This window comes from Erpetoichthys calabaricus, chromosome 1, assembly GCF_900747795.2.
Source record: "Erpetoichthys calabaricus chromosome 1, fErpCal1.3, whole genome shotgun sequence".
Taxonomy (NCBI): Eukaryota; Metazoa; Chordata; class Cladistia; order Polypteriformes; family Polypteridae; genus Erpetoichthys; species Erpetoichthys calabaricus.
The window spans coordinates 186,834,081-186,860,754 of NC_041394.2; the positions used below are offsets into that span (position 1 = coordinate 186,834,081).

General features: G+C 41.9%; 1 protein-coding gene across 1 annotated transcript in view; it reads left to right on the forward strand.

Moving 5' to 3' along the window:
* Positions 1–26,674, forward strand: part of LOC114642532 (protein mono-ADP-ribosyltransferase PARP11-like) — a 79,791-nt gene that overhangs the window by 19,131 nt on the left and 33,986 nt on the right. Inside the window, exon 6 of the mRNA XM_028791395.2 lies at positions 1,384–1,511. Coding sequence (XP_028647228.2) covers positions 1,384–1,511 — 128 coding nt within the window. The remainder of the gene's footprint in view (positions 1–1,383; positions 1,512–26,674) is intronic.

Below are 26,674 nucleotides of genomic sequence, written 5' to 3' on the forward strand. Positions count from 1 at the left end.
TGTGTTTCATGTCTTTTTGAGTATGGCATGTGTTAACTTTTTCTGTTTTGGGATTTCCACTTGCTTATTTGATGTGTTTGGTCACATTAGTTTGCTATGAATTAAAACGTTTATCATAAACCGTTCAGAAATATACAGTATGCTATGTTTTCAAAACTGTTAAGGTGAGATGCATGTTCACATGGTCTACTGAGCACTTGTTTGTACATCTTATGAATTTAGTAGTACTGTTCTCTTTTATCTACAGTTTGCATATGTTAAGAGTTAGAAGACAAAAAAAGAATTCTGAAAGAGTAGGTTTCATTCACACTTACTGGAAACAAAGACTTTTTTTTTTTGTAATAAAGAAGTGAAATGGGTGACTCAGTAGATAAGGGTATGAAGACAGGAAAGGGTGCACATGGCCTGAGAATTCCCTAGAAGAGAGCAGAAAAACCTTTGACTATACACATCATCATACCAGTGGCAAATGAAAGGCATACCATTGTTACATTTTTTTGCATGTTCCAGAAGCTTTAAACGGGAACACCTAACAAACAAAGAGGAAGATGCAGTCTGGGCAGTAGTATGTAATATTAGCTCAGGACGTTAGAGGGTGGGGTAACCCAGCAGTTGTCAGTGATGCATAACCCTCCTGGTAGATAGACAGTATGGAAACAGAGAGTGAGAAGATCTGTAGTCCAATAGAGGGCAGCATGCCATCACCAGGCTGGTTAAACAGAGAAAGGGGTTTCCTTTAAAAGTGCAAAGCACCAATTTGACATGCCTCTGTAAAAAAAACTGAAGCCCTGAGGGTGAAGGTACACATTAGTCTGTTGGCTCTTTGCCAAAGGGTGAATGCTGGCTTTGGAAGTCATTCTAGGCTTACCCAGAAGAGGACCTAATGCAGAGGTTAAAGGCCGTGCCAAGCTCTTGGGCTAAGTGAGTCAGTAATAAGGAAGTATACTGGATAAGGGCTTGCTGCTGGGAAGAAAACAGGTCAGCTTAGAGAGTGTAATAGAGATGGAAGGAATTAAAATGGGACTGGTTTGTGCAGTACTTTCTATTGGACAAGATGGCAATCCACCCCATCTGGTAGACAGGGTTCAAGGCCACTGTAGAAAGGTCTTGTGAAATAGCAGTGTTTTCTTTTTGTTGTGTATTTGTACTGTGTTCTCCCTTTTGATTTACCCTTCTTTGTGTGTTGTTTTTTGATGAATAAATGCACCCTTTTGCATTTTGAATTTGCTAAAGGAGTAATCCTTAATCTTCTAGAAGTTAGTGTTCTCATGAGAAAGAAGCAAATGACAAACAGAAAAAACAGGATTTACTAGGACTTTGATAAAACATGCATATGTGTTGTATGAAAACATTTCTGAATATGGTGTTTCTGTATTTTTGCAGCTTGTTCCTCTGCATCCAAGCACACATGAATTTCATGAAGTCTGTAACTTTCTCAGAAAAACTTCAAATGAGAGTGTTAAAGAAATAGCAAGAATTCAGAATACTTACTTATGGGAATGTTTTTGCCGGTAAGTTATTTTTAATTATTTTGGTCTCAATATCCATTCCTATTTGCTGTTGAGTGTGTGTAATAGGTATGTTTTGATGCGCTGTACATTTTATTTATTTTAGAATGTGGAAATAATAATGAAGACTCTAGTGAGGGATACATCCATCCATCCATCCATTTTCCAACTCACTACAGGGTCATGGGGGTCTGCTGGAGCCAATCCCAGCCAACACAGGGCGCAAGTCAGGAAACAAACCCCGGGCAGGGCGCCAGCCCACCGCAGGGCACACACACACACACACCAAGCACACACTAGGGACAACGTAGAATCGCCAATGCACCTAACCTGCGTGTCTTTGGACTGTGGGAGGAAACCGGAGCACCTGGAGGAAACCCACGCAGACATGGGGAGAACATTCAGGAAGCAAACCCGAGTCTCCTAACTACCCTCTTGGCTGAGCAACTATCCCTCTGGGCAGCACTACCCACTGCACCACCGTGCTGCCCAGAGGGATACATGTGTTTAGAATAGATAGCACAGCAAAATGTAAGAAGCATCACATTTAATTGAAGTAAAGGGTTTGAGAGCAGCTGTACATTTTTATTATGAGAAGTGTTAGTTGATCTAGAAGTGTCAGTAATGAGAATGAAAATCATTATTTCAATTTATATTACAACCTTAATTATTATTTAAAAATAAGGAATATTAATAAGTAAAGTTTATTATTTTTCATATCTTGAAACCATATGGCAAGTAGAGGTTTGTAGTAAAGGAAAACAGTTTAGCTAAAAATGTTAAGAAATGACCACAGTTTAGTAAAGTTATGAGCTTCTGGCTTTGCAGCACTATTGTATGAAGCACAAGTATGTATATGTATGTATGTATGTATGTATGTAGCTAGTAATTCACCGAAAGTGAACAGTTGGCTGAATAATAGCTCTCAAATAAAAACACTGTTAACAGACATTTGGACATGAATCCAGCATATGCAGGCCTTATTGATCCACCTCCCTCCCCTTGCACCCCCACCCCTGTTGCATACAATGCGAGAGCGTACAGGTGCAGTTTGTCTCAGAAAGGCATTTATTTCTGAACCACCAATCCTGCCAGATACTCACCCTCTAACCTCAAACACTTTACAGCAAACAAGAACACACTGTTGTAAAATGTACATATTGCAAACATAACATTTCCCCCCTCCCCCACCAAATACAGTGACTACCAGAAAAACATAACATAATGCTTTTTGAAATTGTACTGAAGTCTTTTTCTTTCTCTTTTGTGTGCTTCTTCCAAATCCCAAATGCCATGCTAGAGTCTACTTAACTATGTAAATCAGTAAGGAAATCTTTGAATCTGGCTGGCTGAGTTCTGACGCGTTCAGGTCTGGAGATGGTTTCAGTCAGAGGTTACAACACCTCGGGATCCTCAGTCTGCATATGGACCGATGATCCTGCAGCTGAATCAAGCCACTCTGCTGAAAAACCTGAAGAGTCACAGCTCGGCACTGGTGGTGCAGGTACCTTGCGGAGGCGGCTTGCATGCCATCGGGAATCATCAGCCAGACAAAATGTGGCAGGTTTTTATATTATTTGAAATTGGAAAAAATCAAATTCTCAGTTAGAGGATCTGTACAAAATTTTTTCAAAACCTGGCAGGATTTAATCAATATTATTTTAGAATAAGAGAAATAACTATTACCGCATTTAACTCCCTTCTCCATCTCTTATTTACATATATATTTACTTCTCCCTTTCCTTTGTTTAATGTTGCCTTATTAAAAAGCCTTAAGCAATTTTCCTTTAGCTAAGCTCTCCTTCTCAGGGGTGGGGTTTGATTTGTCTTCAATTTTGTTGGGTTATAAATTGATCTATTTGTATGGAATGATTACAATGAAAATTAATAAAATAAAAATATAAAAAAAAAAAAATGTGGCAGGTCCTACTTGGCTTATTACTTTTAAAGGAGAAGACCAAAAAGATTTCAACTTACAGTATGTTCTCGATGTGGCCTCCAGACCCTGACCCAATCTGATACAGTTATATGTGGCATTTTCACCCAGTGTGACCTGTCAAAATATTGCTTCATTTTATTCTGGCTCTTGGACACATTGTTGTGTGTATGCATTGCAGTGGGCAAAGCTGGTTGGGCACGCAGACATTCCAGTGGAAGCTGAAGTTCACGACCAATCATAAGAGCTGCAGGTGAACTGCCTGTTGTTGAGTGTTGTATAGCTCTGTAGTGAAGAAGTGTCTGGAGAAGTGCCGAAAGAAATGTTCATCCATCTGCCAAATGTGCTCTAATGCCATTCTTTAAAGTTTTATTTAGACGCTCTACCCCCCCCATTGGCCTGAGGGTGGTAGAATGCTGTGCGGTGGTGTCGAATTCCTTTGCTCATCAAAAAGCTTGTAAATTCAACAGAAGTAAATTGTGGACCATTATCTGTTGAAACAGCCTCTGGGAACCCCCAGCGAGCAAAAATGGACTCAAAAAACTCGATCACAGCTCTGGTTTTAACTGATCCAACTGAGGCTACTTCTGGCCACTTAGAGTGTAGGTCGTATGCCACAATAAGAAAACGCTGATGATGTGGAACGTCATGTAACTCACCGCAGATGTCTAGCTGTATGTGTTCCCATAGCTTAACAGGCCACTGAACTGGCTGCAATGGGGGTGTAGGTTTTACTGCTAACAAGGCAAGCAGGGCATTCCTTGACCAGATCTTCAATATCAGCATCAATCTCTGGCCACCACACAAGATTGTGACATCGTTGCTTAACCCGGACAATACCGAAATGGCCCTCCTGTGCCATAACCCGGACACGTGCTTGGAGAGACCTTGGAACTACTGTGCAGAGACCACAAGCAACACAGCTTACATACAGATACATGTGCCACCGTTCGCAAGCCCAGATACATGCCAGTGCTTCTCGCTCACTAACTTGAGTATTTCTGTTCACCTGGGCTAAGTGCTCTAGAAGCAAATGCAACAGGTTTCTCGGTCCCCTCCTGAATCTGAGACAGTACAGCCCCAAGAGCAACTCCAGATGCATCACAAGTGACTAAGGTGGGGCTATTGAGGTCAAAGTGTGCCAGCACATGCGGTGAAAAAAGCTGAGCCTTTAGTAACTGAAACGCCTCTGTGCAGGCTGAAGTCCATGCCCAGGGAACATTTTTCTTCAAAAGTTGACGTAAGGGTGCAGTAGTGGAGGATATTGCGGCAGAAAACGTAGATAGTATGCAGTCATATCCAAAAATGAAGCAACCTGTGCTACTGATGTGGGCTCTGGAATTCTCTGAATTGCCTCCATGTTAGACTGGAGTGGAGTTAAACCATCTGCAGACAGTTGGAAACCCACAAATTCAATTGCACGTGCAGAAAACACACATTTATCACCGTTAAGAGTGAGATTATGTTTGGTCAGTGCTGAAAACAGTCTTTTGAGACGCCTATCATGGGTAGAGGTTGTGGGACCATGAACAACTATATCATCAAGATAAATGACAACCCCTGGAATCCCTGCCAAGATGGTTGACATTATCTTCTGAAAGCAGCTCGGGCCTGAACTGAGTCCAAATGGCAATCTAGTATATTGGAAAAGCCCAATGTGAGTGACAAATGCAGTCAGGTCTCGACTGCTGGGGTGGAGTGGCACCTGCAGATATCCTTGAGGGAGATCTAACTTTGTAAAGAAACGAGATCCATAAAATTGTGTAGTTAGCTGAGGAAAGGCAGAGAGACAAGTCCATCAAAATGTGATGGCCACTTCTGTTGCCAAGGGGAGCAGACATTAAGAATTGCAGATCCACTAGTGTCAATAAGGGTAAAACCAAGGCTGTTAAAAAGATCCAGGCCTAAGAGGTTGGCACCACGGCGGGAGACATGGAATGTGAATTGAGGAAGAAACTTTGAACCGTAGTGTACTGACAGCTCAACTGAACCCACAATGTCAATCTTAGAGCTGGCATAGCCACAGAGAGTGGTGACTGGAGCAGATAGCTGGAGATCAGGGAAAAACTGCTTCTTAGTCTTTAGATTTAACAGAGGCACTGTTGCCCCAGTATCTAGCAAAAGCGGAAGGCATACGTTATCTAGTTCTATTGTGCAGGTTTTAGAAGATGTATGCCTAGATGTGACATTATGAATTGTCACAGGCTTTGATGATGCCGGAGTGGAACAGCAAACGTTCGCGGAGTGATTGACTTTATTGCAGCGCTGGCATATCTGACTCCTGGCAGGGCAGCTCTGCGCTCTCGTAGAGTGTGATTTAGAGCTGCAATTTCCGCAAAAACGTTGGGGTCTTGGAGGAAGCTGTCGCGTAAGCTGCACGCTGGGATTCTCGTTGCCGTTGTCCGAGTTTTCTGTGCATTGCAGCGCTTGAGCCGCGTCTCCTGTCACTGCTGAGGAAGCAGGAGATACTGTATATCAAGTTTGGCGGCGACCTCCGCGGCAGACTCGATCTGAAATGCAATGTGGATTGCCCGTGTTAGACTTAAATAATCTGATTCTAGCAAGAGCTTTTCACGGACTTTTGGATTGTTAGTGTGCTCAGCCAACTGATCCCTAATAAAATTCATCTTGCATGTCTCCGAACTTGCATAAACTAGCTAAACTTACCCTTTAAGTTGGCCACGTAGCCTATTGGTGAACCAATTCGCCTGCCTGCTGTCGCCGTTTACGAAATAGGATTCGGCGGAGGATAACACTTTGCGAGCAGGAGAAGTGCGTCTCCAGGAGAGTCACAGCAGCAGAGTATGTGGCTGCGTTCCCCAAAGTCTTAAACACTCGCTGTCCCTCTGTTCCCAGACAGTGTAGGAGCAAAGCTCTGTTGCGTGCATCACTTACATTTTGCAAATCAAGAGCCAGGAGGTAAGTTTCAAAAGACTCCTGCCAGCGGGACCAAGGCACTGGAGGCTCTCCAGGCAGGGAAAAGAAAGGGAGAAGGTGGTGGAAGTGAAAATTCAGCCATCCTTGTCACCAAAATGTTGCATACAATGTGAGAGCGTACAGGTGCAGTTTGTCTCAGAAAGGCATTTATTTCCGAACCACCAATCCTGCCAGACACTCACCCTCTAACCTCAAACACTTTACGGCCAACAAGAACACACTGTTGTAAAATGTACATATTGCAAACATAACAACCCTCTCATTTGCTATATACAGTAATCCCTCCTCCATCACGAGGGTTGCGTTCCAGAGCCACCCGCGAAATAAGAAAATCCGCGAAGTAGAAACCATATGTTTATATGGTTATTTTTATATTGTCATGCTTGGGTCACAGATTTGTGCAGAAACACAGGAGGTTGTAGAGAGACAGGAACGTTATTCAAACACTGCAAACAAACATTTGTCTCTTTTCAAAAGTTTAAACTGTGCTCCATGACAAGACAGAGATGACAGTTCTGTCTCACAATTAAAAGAATGCAAACATATTTTCCTCTTCAAAGGAGTGCGCGTCAGGAGCAGAGTCTGTCAGAAAGACAGAGGAAAGCAAACAAATCAATAGGGCTGTTTGCTTTTAAGTATGCGAAGCACAGCGGCACAAAGCTGTTGAAGGCGGCATCTCACACCCCCTCCGTCAGGAGCAGGGAGAGAGAGAGAGACAGAGTTTGTTTTTCAATCAAAAATCAATACGTGCCCTTCGAGCTTTTAAGTATGCGAAGCACCGTGCAGCATGTCGTTTCAGGAAGCAGCTGCACAAAAGATAGCAACGTGAAGATAATCTTTCAGCATTTTTAGACGAGCGTCCTTATCGTCTAGGTGTGCGAACAGCCCCCCTGCTCAATCCCCCTACGTCAGGATCAGAGAAAGTCAGCGCAAGAGAGACAGAAAAGTAAGCCGGGTAGCTTCTCAGCCATCTGCCAATAGCGTCCCTTGTATGAAATCAACTGGGCAAACCAACTGAGGAAGCATGTACCAGAAATTAAAAGACCCATTGTCCACAGAAATCCCCGAACCAGCAAAAAATCCGCGATATATATTTAAATATGCTTACATATAAAATCCGCGATGGAGTGAAGCCGCGAAAGGCGAAGCGCGATATAGCGAGGGATTACTGTATTGCCCTTGATTTCTGTATATCTAATCATTTTCCTCTGATGATGACACCTAGTAGGGTGTTAAAAGCTTAGGAATAAAAAACTATTTTAAGATACGCGAGTCATTTTCTCCCTTTGTGGGTTACTAGGTACAAACATGCAAACTGTATTACAAACCTTCACCCACACACACGCGAGTTTCTTTTCTCGGCGGTTTCACAGAGTCGCTTTCTTGGAGCTTCATGCTGTAGCCTCGCACGTCCGGACAGGACAGACAGACACACACACACACACACATGTCCACGCGTAGACTTTTATATATAAGATGTGTGTGTGTGATACAGTAGCCTACTTGCCAAATAATGCAAAGAGTACACAACACATGTTTCACCCTTATTGGTGCTTATCAGGTGTACGCACCTGTGCTTCCCTTTATGGGGATTGAACCTTGGACGTCAGCACCTAAGGCATAGCCTCCGACATTGTGCCACGGCTGCTGGTTTGCTTAATTGACAGGGTGAAGATTGGATTATTACATTCATAGATCTCAATCGCAATCTGATTGTGGTGTGTGTGTGTGTGCGTGTGTGTGCGTGTGTGTAAAATTGACAGACTCACTCATTAACTCACCCAGTCATTCATCAAGAAAAACACTATTTCAAGTTTGGTTAAAAAGCTGAAATTTGGCAGGATGGTACATCTAAGTCAGTAGGTATCCAAAAGGACATTTTGATATATCAATATTTAGGAGCAACTGCCCCAGTATAAAAATGAAAAACCTAAAAATCTAAAAAATGCCTTGATGTATTTGATTAAATTTGCTGACATTATAAAAAAAAAAAAAAAATTATGCAACCTGTTTTTTATTTCTCGATTATTTTGGTAATGAAGTATTTAGCGAGTGAGTATTCTTAGGAAGCATGTCCTTTTTTATTGACGAGCACTGAGGCTGTATTTTGAATTGGACAAAGAAAAGTTAGATGAAACACAAAGGAAAAGTGGTTAGCAATGAGCATTTTTGGGTACATGCAGTTCTCCCTCTTCTGTTGGCTTCTTCTTACTCTTCACAATGAGGTATAAAATACAGAAATATTCAAGAAGGATTGGATTGTCAAGCTTTTTTCTGTACATAATTTTCACAGAACAGAGAGATAAGGGGGTGGCTTGGTGATAAAGTACATGCAAAATTTCAGAGAACTGGGGTGTTCCTTTTGAGGTCAGACTGCAATGTGCTGGTTCATAAGGCACAAATTGGGAACTTCTGGTGCAGTGTGCAGGCCCACTTCAAACCCTGTGTACGACACAAACTAGGAGAAATGGCATGCCCTGGTCAATTTAAACACCTGCACAGCTCAGTAAATGGTCCCCCATGAGCAGAATATAGAGGAGGTGGACTTTGTTCATAGCTCACAGTAGTATCTCTTTTCATCATTTCTTTTATGTATAGTGCTTAACATGTTGAGTTCATCCCATGGGACACGTAAATGTGAAGCCTGTAAAGGCCAATGCTGTATGTTGTAATTAAAGGAATCCATAATTCACTGTGTATTGCTTTTAATCTAAGCCCTCAAAAACTTTGTAACAGTACAAGATAGACATATAGATAGATAGATACTTTATTCATCCAATCAGGGAAACTCAGGTGTCCAGTAACTGAAACACATCTTTAAAAATTTGTTAAAATTTATTATAAAAGCAATTAGAAAAAAAAAAAAAAAAAAGTACAAAGAAGTCAATTGTTATAGTGTTGGAAGGTAGAGTGGTGACCAGGGGCCTCATGTATAAACGGTGCGTATGCACAAAAATGTTGCGTAAGCCCGTTTCCATGCTCAAATCACGATGTATAAAACCTAAACTTGCCGTAAAGCCACGCACATTTTCACGGTAGCTCAAACCCTGGAGTACGCAAGTTCTCCGCTCGCTTTTGCAAACTGGCGGCACGCAGCATCAAAGCAGTGCTTTTGTTCCAGTGTGGTGTCCCTTTCGTTTTTAGATCCACATCCCTGACGCGGCTTTATAAATACACTGAAATTAACCTCATATTGTTTATTAGTTTAATGCATCTGATTGTAATTAACCTGTAACAATATAATGGTCCACAGAATGGTCAAACTATTCTAAATACCATAGCTGCTTTAGCATTGTTACTCTTACTACACCTTCGTCGTCTTCTTTCATCTGCTTCTGTTAGGTGTTGCCACAGTGGATCATCTTTTTCCATATTACTTTCACTGCACCACTCAGAGTATTTATATCGCTGTATCTGAGTGTGAATCACAGCTGTACAGCAGCTGATCAGAAAGAGAATTATCGGTATACAGCATCAAGCACATGCTGCCTCAGCCATGCTCTCTACTGAACTGCTCTCATAAGACAAACGCTTCAGAGCCATTCCTGTACGGACCTCGCGGTTCAGAAACAGTTTATTTTCTGACCAGTCCTGCCCTAGATTCTCTGGAAAGGGAGGATTAGGGTGGACCACCATGGGAAATTTTTTTAGCGATCCTCCCTGACTCACGAAACACAGGGCGGTGTTGTACATCCAGGTGTCTCTGTGATTACATTTAATACTGGTCTTCTTTTTAATTCTTTGTTGCGGTAAAACATATCGGCAATCAACAATGGAAACATTGCTGCCGGAGTCAAACAGGGCTTGGAGTTTATAACCATTAATGACTACTGCTCCCGTATTTGAACACGTCAGGGGGTTGGCAAGAGCGCACAAACCGCCCTCCTCCCTCCACCTACATCCCGCCTTGCTCCTGGGTAGGTCACATGCCCGGTGGCCCAGGAACTCAGAAACAGGCTCTGATTTATGTGTAAGAGACTTATTCAGCAGGACGTGATCTCTAGGAAATCCACTAGAGGACCGTTCTGCTCTCCCAGATTTTGAGACTATCTTGGGTGATTTCATGAGCTTTATAAGCTCTTCCATAGAATGAAAGTCACCCCAGTCCGGCTGGGCAAAGTTTTTGGGGAGGCAGGTGTTTAATTTAAATGGCCTTAGCCATACAGCCACCTGCTCCCATAGGGTTATAGCCTGCTCCTGTATTGATCTCTCTGGATCAAGTACAAAGTTATTTATTATTTTTGCCTGCTGGACTGGGGATAACCCATATTTATCTGGGACCTCAGTCCCAATGTGCGGCTCAGCTCTCTCCTCCGAGAGAGCATAATAAGCCCTTTTTGTTTCATCCCCAGAAACCAGCCTACTCCAGTATGTCCCCTTCACATTCTCCATTTGGTAAGATATAAGCCCGGGGTTGTATTTGAGGAGCAGAGCCTGTACTGAGTCCTTCCTGACCCCCAAACCCTCCCCCCCCCCCCCAGAAACTTGGCCCCGGTACTTTCCTACCTGGTTATTTACATGTCCGTGTCCCGGTTTCTTCTGGGACGCCATCCTGCCGACTACGCCACTATAATAATTATGAGTCCAAGACATTATAAAGGTTTGGGGCAGCCACCCGTATATTGTTTTTCCCAGCTGCAAAAGGGTTTTTTGTATCATAAGCATAATGTGCATCTCACAGAGTCCAAGACAGAACTGACTATAGTAGCCCAAGATGGAGGTTTTAAAGGTCTGGAGAGGATATGATGTCATCAAAATGGCCAAAACCAGAAGTGACGTCAGCAAAGGGGCCGGCTTCGGAAGTGATGTCAGCAAAGGGGCCGGCTTCGGAAGTGACATCTTCTGAGGTGCCGGAACCTTGCAGGATTTCCCGGGAAAGGTCTGTAGGCAACTGAGAAAGACAGTCTGCGCCGCCCCCCGGTCAGATGTTTTATTACACTTACTCAGACCCTTTAGCTGTCTCCTACTCGCACGTGTGTGACACACGTTAAAGCATATTTATGTCAATTTACCTCAATATAAAAGTGAGGTCAGCGTGCCCAAAAATGTTGGAGGCACTCGCTTTTGCGCTTGTACAGCACATCCATCTCTCTTTGCAAGAACCAACATGCTCGGAGTGAATTTTTCCCGATATCAGTTTTCCATCACCTTAATATCTTGATGAAATCTTTCCCCATGCTCATCTCTGACATTGCTTAGATTTGGCGGAAAAAAGTCGAGATGAGAATGTAAAAAATGCGTCTTCAGTGACATTCTGGCTCCCGTAAGCTAATATACTTTCAGCATATTCTCCACAAGCTCAGCATAATTCTCTGCTCTGTGACTGTCAAGAAAATTCTGGACAACCTGCACAAATGAGGGTGCTGATTCAGTTGGCTTCAGTTTCCTTTTGAACTCATCGTCAAGCATCAGTTCACGGATTTCAGGGCCAACAAAAACACCTTCCTTAATTTTGGCTTCACTTTTCTCGAGACCAAACTTATTTCTTAAATGCTGAAACGCATCACCTTTACTGTCCAGTCACCCTAGTTGTCCAAGACCTGGAACATCATAACTAAAAAAATGGGACGTGCTGGATGAAAACGGCTTTCAGATTTGGAGTCAGCAAGTGAAATTTGTTAAAGTACAGATGAAAGAATCCCACTAGCAAAATGCTTGCAGTGAATTGCTTTTATGTATAAACTAGCCATGCCCTGCCCGCATATTAGTGAAATAGGACAGCGAGGAGGGCCCTGCCCGGCTCCCCACTCCTGACATCACGCTTCCCCCTCCCCTCGGCCTGCAGCCTCTCTCTCAGATTAGCGCGAATATACTGCTCCGGCAAGCGAACTATGATTCTTAACGAGATGAGTGAATTCGCAAAATCAAACGAAATGTTCAAGTAAATTATAGAAAAAAAAAACCAATCTAAATCTGTTAAGTTGTTCTCTTGTTTGCTAGCTAAGCGGATTTAAGATACGCCCCAAGGCTGGCATGTGAGTGAGGAGGGCCCTGCCCTGTCTCTCTCAGATTCGCACAAATAAATCGGTACTGCAAGTGAACTATGATACTTAGCATGATGAAAGAAGTCACAAAATCAACCAGAATGTTCAAGCAAAGTACAGTATAGAAAAAAAAGATCTAAATCCATTAAGTAGTTCTCTCGTGAAAAGTGGACAGACAGATGTTGGATTTTATATATATATTGAGATTTATCTTAATATTTGGTTAGACAGTCATCTAAATTACAACAATGAATAAACACAGTCCGTTTTAAATAATCTCACACAAATTATTGTGTTGTTCTTGTACATACAGAATACATCATTCAAACATTCAATGGTGTAGGTTGGAAAAAAGTATGTGTATGCCCCTGGACTTCAGCAAAAGCTAATTTTAATCAGGAGCTAGCAGACCTGGGGCCTCATGTATAAATGGTGTGTACGCACAAAAATGTTGCGTACAAACGTTTCCACTCTCAAATCGCGATGTATAAAACCTAAACTTGGTGTAAAGCCATGCACATTTTCACGGTAGCTCTAACCCTGGCATACGCAAGTTCTCCACTCAGTTTTGCAGACTGGTGGCACCCAGCGTCAAAGTAGTGCTACTGTTCTTGTGTGGTTTCCCTTTCTTTTTTAGATTCACATCCCTGATGCGGCTTTATAAATAAACTGAAATTAACCACATATTGTTTATTAGTTTAATGCATCTGATTGTAATTAACCTGTAACAATATAATGGTCCACAGATTGGTCAAACTATTCAAAATACAATAGCTGTTTTAGCGTTGTTACTCTCACTGCACCTTCTTCTTCTTCTTTCAGCTGCTCCCGTTATGGGTTTCCACAGTGGATCATCTTTTTTCATATTACTCTCACTGCACCACTCAGAGTATTTATATCACTGTATCTGAGTGTGAATCACAGCTGTACAGCAGCTGATTGGAAAAAAAGAATTATCGGTATACAGAATCAAGCTCACGCTGCCTCAGCCATGCTGTCTATTTAAACTGCTCTCATACGACAAACGCTTCAGAGCCTTTCCTGTACGGACCTTGCGGTTCACAAACAGTTTCATCCCAAGAACTATAAATGCACTTAATCAGTCCATCAAGTGCTCCTTGTAGAACGCTTTGTATTTATAAGTACAATTACTGTAAACTTGTGATACAATTATAATATTGCACAACCTGAGCCACTTTATGAAGCGTGTATTTACATATGATGACGATATCATTTTTAAGATGAAATGCAGGAAGATATGTTTATTATATTATACAGATAAAATGTTAACATCATTTAAATAATCTATATTGTTAATAATTAAACATGTGAGGACATGGTGCATGGAGCACTAACGGGGCGCTGACACTCTGTTCACTGATTGTTCCTGCCTCGTGCTGTATTCTCGCTGGGGCTGGCATGACACTGGAAGGATAGATGGATAGAATAATTAAACACGTACTACGAAAATATTTCGATGTTCCTTAAAAGTTTTGAAGAATCGGCGTTCTAAGTTTACAGATGGCTTAACGTCTATTAAAAAGCTGATTGTGTGGCGATTGTGTATTTGGAAAAGTAAGGACAGGAATTGGGGGTTAGTACGTTTGAAAGAGACAGTACTGCTGCAATAAATTATTTCATCGAAGGTCACGTATGGCACAGTAAGCATCTTGCGCAAGGCATGAACAATCGCTATGCCACCGTGTTCCCATGTTTAATAACATGCTTTAACTCCTATAATCATGAAAGTATCAAGTATACATCTCGGTATTTTAATTATTCAGAGACTGTAACATCACGAATGTAATGTATTCTGTGTCCTGTCGGAGGAAGAGAAAGCCTGGAAACACGTAGTAGGAGCACATAGAAGATCAAATACCAAACAAAGCATGTAACATGCTACTTTAGTTACGATGGGATTTGAGAAACTGGTAAATTAAACGATTTTAAGATGAAGTTTATGATGTTCTATTTTAATGACAAAATAAACTACGTGATTAAAGTGGAAATTTTACGATTAAAGTTGACATTTTGTGCTTTTTTCCCCACTGTGTGCCTATTTTTTTTCTCTGTACCCTAATAAGCTTTCATATGAGACTCAGATGGTGGGCTACGACTCGCCTTTTCACGGCGACTTTGATATCTGAAAACTTCTTTTTTTATTTCAGGCACTTTTGTGAACTTGAGCTTTCAAGTTTCTCCGACATGCTATGTCACTCCATCAACTTCCTTCTGTTGATTATATCACTGTTTAAACCAACAAATAGTACATTTTTCCTTGCCTCCACTTGGTATTCTCTGAAATTCTATTTTCCTCCGTGCTTTTGCCATTGTCTTTTCACAGAAGGCTAAGCTTAAGGGCTATTTATATTGATTTGCATATTCAAAGAGGCGTAATTCTGGGAGGAGCTGGAGCGGGACAGCAGGTACGTGCACGTGCGTTACTTTTCACGCTGACCGGGATTTATGTAGCGGGTTTATGCATCTGGATTTTTTTGTGCATAAGCACATTTCCGCTTTTGTCCGTACACCATGTTATAGTGTGAATTCTATGCACGGCGGTATACAGGAGGCCCCAAGTCATGAATTATTTGTATTGACAACAGCATTATAAAATCTCACGGCAGTAGGAACAAACAATCTTATAAAGCGTACTGTTCTATGGCATGGTTAGACAAGACGACTGCTGCGTTTACTTCTCTGACTCACGAAAATGTTGTGGAGAGGGTGACCGCTATTGTCAAGGATGGCCTGTCCCTTCTTCCCCATACACCTTTCCACCACAATTCCCAGTGAGGCCACAGTCCTGCTCAGAAACCAAGCCAGCTTATCTAGCCTCTTAGTGTTCTTATCTGTTATACTGCCTCTCCAATAAACAGCAGCAAAAAAGAGGACACTGGCAACAACAGTCTGATAGAACAAAGACAGCATTTTGCTACATACACTGATGATCTAAGTCTTTTGAGGAAAAAGAACATGCTTTGTTCCTTTCTGTAGGGAACATCTGTGTTCACAGACCAGTCCAGTCTGTCATCAAGGTGGACACCCAAATATTTAAAAGTCTGCACTACCTCAGTGTCGTCCCCTTGGATGTTGACAGGCTGAAGCGGGAGCTTAGACCTGTGGAAATTCACAATCATCTCCTTGGACTTCATTGTGTTTCCTTTTCTTATACACACTACAATCATCAGTGTACTTCTGAATGTGGCAAAAATCCAAATTATGTTTAAAGTCTGCTGTTTGTAATGTGAACAGGAATGGGGCAAGAACAGTACCTTTTTGGGGCCCCAACGTTTCTCACTACCATCCCAGAGACACAGTTCCCCCAGTCATTCAGTCAGGTAGTTATGAATCAAGAATCATCCTCTCTAGTTTATCTTTAAGAATGGAGATTTGGATGGTGTTGAATGCACTTGAAAAATCAATAAACACATAATCCTCACATAACCCCCTGGTTCATCCAAAAAGGACTGGGTCTTTTGTAGCATGTACAGGATTGCATCCTCAACACCAATGTACTCCTGGTATGTTAGGTCCACTGATCTATAGTCATTTATCTCAGTCGGATGCCCAACTTTGAGAAGCGGCACAAGATGTGATGTTTTCCGTAGAGCTGGGACCCCCCACCTTGAAGACTCATGTGGAACAATATCTGTAGAGCTCCATCAAGTTGATCTGCATACTCTTTAAGCAGCCTGGGACATAAAACATCTGGACCACCTGCCTTTCCAAGGTGTAGCCTTCTCAGCTCCGCCCACACCTCATCAGCTGTGAAGAACAGGGAAGTGGGACCTAGTGTAGCAAATGTTGCAGCAAATGCGTCAGGGGTGCAGAATCATGGAACAGCAAAGTGTGCCTCTGTAATGGTGGGAGAGGGAACAGGTGTCCCATTCGGTGACTCTGAGCCAGTCAAAACTGTTGTAAAAAACAGGTTAAACTTATTGGCCTTGTCCTCGTTACCTGCAGATCAAAGTGCTACATTAAAATCTGACTGAAGCTACCACTTTTACAGGATATGCTATGGGGCGAAATTATATTTATATTGAAAAATTCCCATTATTCCTATAATTTACCAGTTTGAATTCAAAAGAACAATTTCCTTTAAAACTGTGTGTTTGCAATGATCATCAACAAAAAAACAGTCACTATGAAAAACAAGAATTGATCTGAAGCAGAAATATTTTACTCAGATACAATTTTATGTAGCATGTTCAAGAGTGGGTGACTCAGTGGTAGAACTGTTGCCTTGCAGTAAGGAGAACAGGGATTTAGAAAATATTCAGACACTTTCACTTTCTGTACACTTTATTGTGTTGTGGATTTAATTTTAAATGAATAAATTTGCCATTTAGCCTATTAATATACATTAATTAACCCATAATGACAAAGCAAAAACTTTTTTTCAGAAAGGTTTCCAAATTTATAAAAATCATAAACTAGAGCTCTTCTACATTGTTCTTCTGCATCGCTTAGCAGAGGCTGTAGAGCAGATGCTACAAGAATAGCAAGTGGGCTATTGCTGAGGCCAATCATGCAGCCAACAAATCTTCACACAATAGACAGTCATCAAGCAGAAGCTTGAGCTCCAGAAGCCACTGCTCATAAATTTAATAAATTTCAAAAAAGCATCCAGCAGAAATCACTTTGGAGCATTGTGCGACAATATGGCAATCCTGTGTGGTTTGTCAATACCTTCCAAAATCTGTGCCAGGATTCAAGTTGCTTCATCAAGATGGAGGATGGCAATACAGACCTTTTCACAATTAACACTAGTGTGTGTCAGGGGTGCATGCTCTCTCAAATCTTGTTTGAACTTTACCATGAAGCAGGCAATGGCACAATCTACCTTCAGCATCTCCTGGAGACCTGGGCAGCCATTCACGAACGTGGACTTTGTTGACAACATCACTGACAGGGAGCAAGAAAAACTTGCAAGAGATGACAACCAACTGAGTCTGAGAAAATTGGGCTAAGAATTAGCACTTAAAAGCCCAAGTCTATGGTAGCCCATCATGAGACAAAGATGCAGAACAGAACTGGCCACCAATTAATGAAGGATGTTCAGGAATTTACAATGTTGTGGCTTGCAACAGAGGAGTGAGAAAGATATGAACATCTGAATCAGCAAGGCATCTGCAGTCTTTCAGTGATTTGCCGAATTTCAGTCTCACAATCAATCAGCACAACCAATACAATTTGGCTGTAAATTCCAATCATTGCCATCTATGCCAGCAAAAATGTGGATGATTACTAGATAGATAGGTCACCAACAAGCAGAATATCTTCCAGCACCACTGTCTTCACCAGACATTCCACATTTCTTATTTTGGACCATATCACCAACAAGGAGATCTTGCTATGGAGTGGCTTGAGTAAGTTTCAGGTTCTTGTTACAGAATGCTGAATGGGACTGATCGGACCCATTCTGCATCTTCCCACTGAGCGCTTACCTAAAACTTCAAATTACTGGACACCACACAAAGGCATGCAGAAAGCAGGCAAACCAACAAAGATATGGCATGTAACATTCTGAGAAGATCTCCAATCTGTCAATATCAAATTGGAAGAAGCAGTATACATAGCATCAGAATTTCATGGTGTCCACATAGGTTTCCTCTGGGTGCTCTGGTGTCCTCCCATAGTTCAAAGACATGCAGGACAGGTTAATTGGTGACACCAAACTGGCCCTAGTTTGTGTGTGTGTGTCTGTGTGTGTGTGTGTGTTTGTGTTTTGTCCTGCAATGGACTGGCACCATGTCCAGGGTTTGTTCCTGCCTTGCACCCTGTGCTAGCTGGGACAGACTCCAGAAGACCTCCGCGTGCCTGTTCAGGAGTAAACGGGTTTGCCAATGACTGACTGATTTCCGAACATGATACGCAACATGTAGTGCCAGAAATAAGATTGCACAAATGGATCAACAACAACAACAATATTATGCTCAATGTGTCCCTCTTCCCCTAACCCTGATGTGAGGCTAATATTCCTCTTGACAGGATAGGTGATTATGAATTTATGAAGCATCAAATTACACTAAGTGCCTCTTTGAGTTTTCTAGCCAAGCAACGTAAATTTTAAGTCTGAAAAATGATGTAGAAAAAGTAAGTACACCCCTACATTTATCAGTACCCCACAAACCTAAAATTAGAATCAGGTACATAATTATAACACTATCAGTAAGGATCTTGGAGGAACCACAGACATTTACTTTGGTTAGGTGTTTGTTGCTGGTGTGTTTTATCACCATGCCTAGATATAATAGATACTGTAGATATAAGCACTGAATCTTTGGTCTGAACATACAGTCATATGAAAAAGTTTGTGAACACCTCTCAGCCTGCATAATAATTTACTCTACTTTCAACAAAAAAGATAACAGTGGTATGTCTTTCATTTCCTTGGAACATCTGAGTACTGGGGTGTTTTCCGAACAAAGATTTTTAGTGAAGCAGTATTTAGTTGTATGAAATTAAATCAAATGTGAAAAACTGGCTGTGCAAAAATTTGGGTACCCTTGTAACTTTGCTGATTTGAATGCATGTAACTGCTCAATACTGATTACCTGCAACATCAGATTGGTTGGGTTAGCTTGTTAAGCCTTGAACTTCATAGACAGGTGTTTTCAATCATGAGAAAAAGTATTTAAGGTGGTCAGTTGCAAGTTGTGCTTCCCTTTGACTCTCATCTAAAGAGTGACAGCATGGGATCCTCAAAGCAACTCTGGAAAAATCTGAAAACAAAGATTGTTCAGGATCATGGTTTAGGGGAAGGCTACAAAAAGCTATCTCAGAGGTTTAAACTGTCAGTTTCAACTGTAAGGAATGTAATCAGGAAATGGAAGGCCACAGGCACAGTTGCTGATAGATAGATAGATAGATAGATAGATAGATAGATAGATAGATAGATAGATAGATAGATAGATAGATAGATAGATAGATAGATAGATAGATAGATAGATAGATAGATACTTTATTAATCTCAAGGGGAAATTCACAAACCTGTTAAACCTGTTAAACCCAGGTCTGGCAGGCCAAGAAAAATACAGGAGCGGCATATGTTCAGGATTGTGAGAATGGTTACAGGCAGCCCACAGATCACCTCCAAAGACCTGCAAGAACATCTTGCTGCAGATGGTGTATCTGTACATCGTTCTACAATTCAGCGCAATTTGCACAAAGTACATCTGTATGGAAGGGTGATGAGTAAGAAGCCCTTTCTGCACTCACGCCACAAATAGAGTCGCTTGTTGTATGCAAATGCTCATTTAGACAAGCCAGATTAATTTTGGAACAAAGTGCTTTGGACTGTTGAGACAAAAATTGAGTTATTTGGTCATAACAAAAAGTGCTTTACATGGTGGAAGAAGAACACCGCATTCCAAGAAAAACACCTGCTACCTAGTGTCAAATTTGGTGAAGGTTCCATCATGCTGTGCGGCTGTGTGGCTAGTTCAGGGACTGGGGCCCTTGTTAAAGTTGAGGGTAGGATGAATTCAACCCAATATCAACAAATTCTTCAGGATAATATTCAAGCATCAGTCACAAAGTTGAAGTTAAGCAGGGGTTGGATATTCCAACGAGACAATGACCCAAAACGCAGTTTGAAATCTACAAACTCAATCATGCAGAAGGAGAAGTACAATGTTCTGGAATGGCCGTCACAGTCCCCTGACTTGAATATCAACGAAAATCTATGGGGTGATTTGAAGCAGGCTTTCCATGCTTGGCAGCCATCAAATTTAACTGAACTGGAGAGATTTTTCCAGAAACCAGACACTCATCAAAGGCTATAGGAGGCATCTGTGGCTTGAACATCTTGTTGGGCTTAAAGGGGCTGCACTTAACTGGCTCAGGTCATATCTAACTGGTAGACACTTTTCAGTGACTTTAAATTCCTCTTTTTTGTCTACTGCTCCTCTTAAATATGCTGTTCCTCAGGGATTCATTTTGGGTCCTATTTTATTCTCTATATACCTTCACCATATTGGAGCTATTTTTAGGAAATTTAACATTTCTTTTCACTGCTATGTTGATGATACACAAGTTTATATTCCCATCTGCAACTCTGCAATAAATCAACTGCACAACTGTCTGTCTGAACTAAGATCCTGGATGGCTAATCATTTTCTTGATCTGAATCAAAATAAAACGGAGGTGCTTATAGTGGGTCCATCAGCTAAAGTCCAAATTGGTCTTCGACTTCTCGGCTCTTTCTCTGTCTTTTGCAAACCTCAAGTCCGCAATCTTGGTGTTATTTTTGACAGTAACCTCTCTTTTGAGAAACATTAATTCTGTAGTCAAGAGTTGTTTTTTCCAGCTTCGTCTATTAGGTAAGATCAAGCCTTTTTTTATCTTCTAGGGATCTTGAGAAAGCTACTCATGCTTTTATCTTTTCTCGCCTTGATTACTGCAACTCACTGTATTCTGGGATTAGCAAATCCCTGATATGCAGGTTACAGTTGGTCCAGAATGCTGCCGCTCGCTTTCTGGTTGGGGCAAGAAAGTCTGATTCTGTTTCTCCAATATTATCTTTTTTACACTGGCTGACTGTCAGTTTTCGAATTGATTTTAAAATCTTGTTGCTAGTTTTTAAATCTTTACATGGGCTTGCTTATGCCTATTTATCTGAATTGTGTTCTTTACACCAGCCATCTAGAGTGCTTAGATCTTCTGGTCAGTCGTCTGTTATTGTCCCTCGTACCAAGTGTAAAACTAAGGGGGACAGAGCTTTTGCAGCTGCTGCTCCTCGCCTGTGGAACTCTTTGCCTCATTACATAATGGAGTCGTCTACAATTGAACTGTTCAAAACAAGATTAAAGACTCATTTCTATTTACTTGCATTCTGTGACCTTCAGTAATACTGATAGCTTCCTCATTGTGATTATGTAACATTACTTCTATTTAATATTTATTTTATTTATGTTCATTTATTTTATTTCTATTTGTTATTTATGTTAATTGTATGTTTTCTTTTATTCTATTATTGTAAAGCACTTTGGCCACAGCATTCCTATGTTGTTTCAAATGTGCTATATAAATAAATTGACATTAACATCTGGAGGCTGTAATATTTGCAAAAGGTGGCTCAGCTAAGTATTGATGTAATATCTCTGCTGGGGTGCCCAAATTTATGCACCTGTCTAATTTTGTTATGATGCATATTGCACATTTTCTGTTAATCCAATAAACTTAATGTCACTACTGAAATACTACTGTTTCCATAAGGCATGTCATATATTAAAAGGAAGTTGCTACTTTGAAAGCTCAGCCAATGATAAACAAAAATCCAACGAATTAAGAGGGGTTCCCAAAATTTTTCATATGACTGTATATTGGAATTATTATAAAGCAAGAAGTACTAGGGTGTTGAACCATGTTCGTCATTATGAATGTAGAGAAAAGTCAAGCAAAAGGACACCTTTTATTGGCTAAATAAAAAAAATTACAATATGCAAGCTAATTACATCTTGCCTGAAGAAGGGGCCTGCGTTGCCTCGAAAGCTTGCATATTGTAATCTTTTTAGTTAGCCAATGAAAGGTGTCATTTTCCTTGACTTTTCTCTATAAAGCAAGAATAACTTCAAAAGAAAGAAAAGTTCTGACTTGGCTGTCACAAGCCCAGTGAGGCATTGTGCAGGCCTATTGCTGTTGGTATAAAGTAGCCCAAGTAGAGTTTCTTGACACACCTCTGCTGAATAATTTGTAGGCTGAAAGTGCTCAGTGTTAGTGTGTCACAGAGAGGATGTGCTGCCTTGTTCATAATGGCACTCATTTTTGTTTTAATTCTCTCTTTTGCTGCTATCACCAGGGGGTCCAGAGTGCTTCATATAACTAAGCTTGCTCTCCACAGATAGATAATTGCATCTTCCACTCCAATCTTTGTCCGATAGGCAAACTGCAGTGGATCCAGGTGGTCTACCACAAGAGAACTCATATAGTCCAGGACTAGTCTCTCAAAGGTTTTCATGATATGAGACATAAGTGTTAACTCGTCTGTAATCATCAGGTGAAAAGTGCCTACCTTCTTTGGAACAGGAACAATGCAGTATATTTTACACAACAGTGGCACTTTCTGAAGCCTTAGGGACAGATTAAACAGGTGACAAAAGACACCATAAAGAACTTAAGAACTTAAGGACTGATTACATCAGGTAGGAGTTGTGCATGCAGTAGGGATTGTGTGGGGAGACTGGTTATTGAAAGAGGGTGAAAGTGGGAGGGGAAAATCTATTAAAAAAATTGGTTCAGAGCATTAATTTTGTCCACATCTTTTTCTAGCACCTGAGCCTTGGAAGGGTGGGTCCAGTAATTATACTTAGTCCATTTCAGACATCGGTCATGTTATTCTGAGTGAGTTAGTTTTCTATTTTAGCTTTGTAAACTTCTTTTCCTTCATTCAGCTTTTTCTTTAGCACATTCTGTATGTCCTTCAAAGCCTCTTTGTCACCAGATTTGAATGCACTATTTTGTCATTCAGGTGACCTTTTTGTTCCTTAATAATGCAATGTTTGAAAAGCAATACAATGTCTTTGTGGGTACCACTGTGTTGACACAGAAGTTAATATAGTCTGTGATGCAGAGACCAAGTTCCTCAGTACTGACCCCATATGACTCGCACATCATTTCTCAGTCTGTCATTTGAAAGCAATCATTCAGAGCCATTTGAGCCTCCAGGCTCTACTTCCTCACTATTCTGGTGGTAACAGAATGCCATCTAATAAACAGTCTTGTAGCTGGGAATAAGATGAATCAGGTTGTGGTCAGAGTTGCCTAAAGGAGCAAGTAGATTACACTTAAAGGCATCTTTGACATTTGAATACAGCAGATCCAGCTTGTTATTTCCTTTATTTTTGGAAAACGTCACAAACTGATAGAAATTTGTCATAATTTGTTCCAAAGTCACATGGTTGAAGTCACTACATATTATAACTGTAGGGTCAGAGTGAGCCATCATTAAAGTGTTGGTGATTAGAATGAATAATTTCCATTGCTAGTTTACCTTTTACAAAGGGAATAATATAAGCATTAATAAGGATGGTGTAATTTATCTCCCTGGGCCAATAACGTGGATGAATTCTTACAGCCAGAATTTAAATGTCTGAATTACAAACTGTAGTTTTAACTAATGTGCACCATTTTACACCATTCCTCATTCATGTAGATGACCAGTCCTCCTTCTGTCTGTCTTTTTTCCACACTGCAATGTGTCTGTCTCTTCGTATAAGATGAAATCTGTCCAAAATGAAACCAGTATCAGGTATATATGCTCCATGACTCGCTATAAGCACAGACTGTTCATCCATCTTATTTGAAAGTGATCAAACATTTCCCATTACAATGGATGGTAGAGCAGTTCTAAAACTTTTCATTTTGCTTTTACTCTCGTGATGCCACATCTCCTCTCTGTCTGTGGACGAACAGCTCCTGCAGTAATGTGTAACTAAGCTGGTAAGGTGTTAGCGTTCACAGTGCAGTTATGACAAGCTAGCACCGGGGTTTGCGTGCATTGCAGTTTGACAGTAAATCTGATATCCATTTAAAATCCATTTCTAGTGGCTTCTATCAGTGACAAGCCAGGAGCTTGATCAATTCTAATTTTAAATAAGACTAGTTGCTATTAAATAAGTTAGGCAAATTTGGACTAAATTTGAATTTAAATTTGAATTCGTGGACTATCTTACAAACAGACCTCAGTATGTGCGTCTCGGGAATTGCAGATCTGACATTGTGGTCAGCAACACAGGAGCGCCCATTAACTAGCGTTTCTCCCATATGTGCAAAGGCCAGAGGATTAGTGAGTACACACTGCCCCTCCCTCTGTATTACTCCGCAGATCCGTTTGTCGTTTAGATAGATAGATAGATGGGGCGGCACGGTGGCGCAGTGGTAGCGCTGCTGCCTCGCAGTTAGGAGACCCGGGTTCGCTTCCCGGGTCCTCCCTGCGTGGAGTTTGCATGTTCTCCCCGTGTCTGCGTGGGTTTCCTCCGGGCGCTCCGGTTTCCTCCCACAGTCCAAAGACATGCAGGTTAGGTGGATTGGCGACTCTAAATTGGCCCTAGTGTGTGCTTGGTGTGTGGGTGTGTTTGTGTGTGTCCTGCGGTGGGTTGGCACCCTGCCCGGGATTGGTTCCCTGCCTTGTGCCCTGTGTTGGCTGGGATTGGCTCCAGCAGACCCCCGTGACCCTGTGTTCGGATTCAGCGGGTTGGAAAATGGATGGATGGATAGATAGATAGATAGATAGATAGATAGATAGATAGATACTTTATTAATCCCAAGGGGAAATTCACATACTCCAGCAGCACCTTACGGATACAAAAAACAATATTAAATTAAAGATTGATAACAATGCAGGTAAAAACAGACAATAACTTTATATAATGTTAACGTTTACCCCCCTGGGTGGAATTGAAGTATTGCATAGTTTGGGGGAGTAACGATTTTCTCAGTCCGTCAGTGGAGCAGGACAGTGACAGCAGTCTGTCACTGAAGCTGCTCCTCTGTCTAGAGATGACACTATTTAGTGGATGCAGTGGATTTTCCATAATTGATAGGAGCCTGCTGAGCGCCCGTCGCTCTGCCACAGATGTCAAACTGTCTAGCTCCATGCCAACAATAGAGCCTGCCTTCCTCACCAGTTTGTCCAGGCGTGAGGCGTCTTTCTTCTTAATGCTGCCTCCCCAGCACACCACCGCATAGAAGAGGGCGCTCGCCACAACCGTCTGATAGAACATCTGCAGCATGTTATTGCAGATGTTGAAGGACGCCAGCCTTCTAAGGAAGTATAACAGGCTCTGTCCTTTCTTACACAGAGCATCAGTATTGGCAGTCCAGTCTAATTTATCATCCAGCTGCACTCCCAGGTATTTATAGGTCTGCACCATCTGCACACAGTCACCTCTGATGATCACGGGGTCCATGAGGGGTCTGGGCCTCCTAAAATCCACCACCAGCTCCTTGGTTTTGCTGGTGTTCAGGTGTAGGTGGTTTGAGTCGCACCATTTAACAAAGTCATTGATTAGGTCCCTATACTCCTCCTCCTGCCCACTCCTGATGCAGCCGACGATAGCTGTGTCATCAGCGAACTTTTGCATGTGGCAGGACTCCGAGTTGTGTTGGAAGTCTGATGTATATAGGCTGAACAGGATCGGAGAAAGTACAGTCCCTTGTGGCGCTCCTGTGTTGCTGACCACAATGTCAGACGTGCAGTTCCCAAGACGCACATATTGAGGTCTGTCTTTAAGATAGTCCACGATCCATGCCACCAGGTATGACTCTACTCCCATCTCTGTCAGCTTGTCCCTAAGGAGCAGAGGTTGGATTGTGTTGAAAGCGCTAGAGAAGTCTAGAAACATAATTCTTACAGCACCACTGCCTCTGTCCAAGTGGGAGAGGGATCGATGTAGCATATAGATGATGGCATCCTCCGCTCCCACCTTCTCCTGATATGCAAACTGCAGAGGGTCGAGGGCATGTTGAACCTGTGGCCTCAGGTGGTGAAGCAGCAGCCTCTCCATGGTCTTCATCACATGTGATGTCAGAGCAACAGGCCGGAAGTCATTCAGCTCACTAGGACGTGACACCTTTGGGACTGGGGTGATGCAAGATGTTTTCCAAAGCCTCAGGACTCTCCCCTGTTCCAGGCTCAGGTTGAAGATGCGCTGTAGAGGACCCTTCAGCAGTCATGGCGATACTCCATCTGGACCTGCTGCTTTGCTGGCACGAAGTCTCCTCAGCTCTCTGCTCACTTGCGCTGTTGTAATTATGGGTGGGGATGTCTCTCCTATGCTGGTATCAGCAGAAGGATGTGTGGAGACTGCAGTACTCTGAGGTGAGAGTGAGAGTGGGTTAGGGAGGTCAAACCTGTTAAAGAAGTTGTTCATTTGGTTTGCTCTCTTCACGTCTCTCTCGATAGTGGTACCCCGCTTCAAGCTGCAGCCAGTGATGATCTTCATCCCATCCACACTGCTGTTATTCTGCAACTTCTGCTTCAGCTTTCTCCTGTACTGCTCCTTCGCTGCCGTGAGCTGGACTCGGAGTTCCTTCTGCACGCGCTTGAGCTCATGCTGATCACCGTCTTTAAAAGCCCTTTTCTTCTGGTTCAAAAGGCCCTTGATGTCACTTGTAATCCATGGCTTGCTGTTAGCATAGCAGCGTACTGTTCTTACTGGAACTACAATGTCCATACAGAAGTTGATGTAGTCAGTAGTGCAGTCAACAACTTCCTCAATGTTCTCACTATGTGATCCCTGCAGGATATCCCAGTCTGTAGTTCCAAAACATTCTCTCAGAGCATTCTCAGCCTCCGGGGTCCA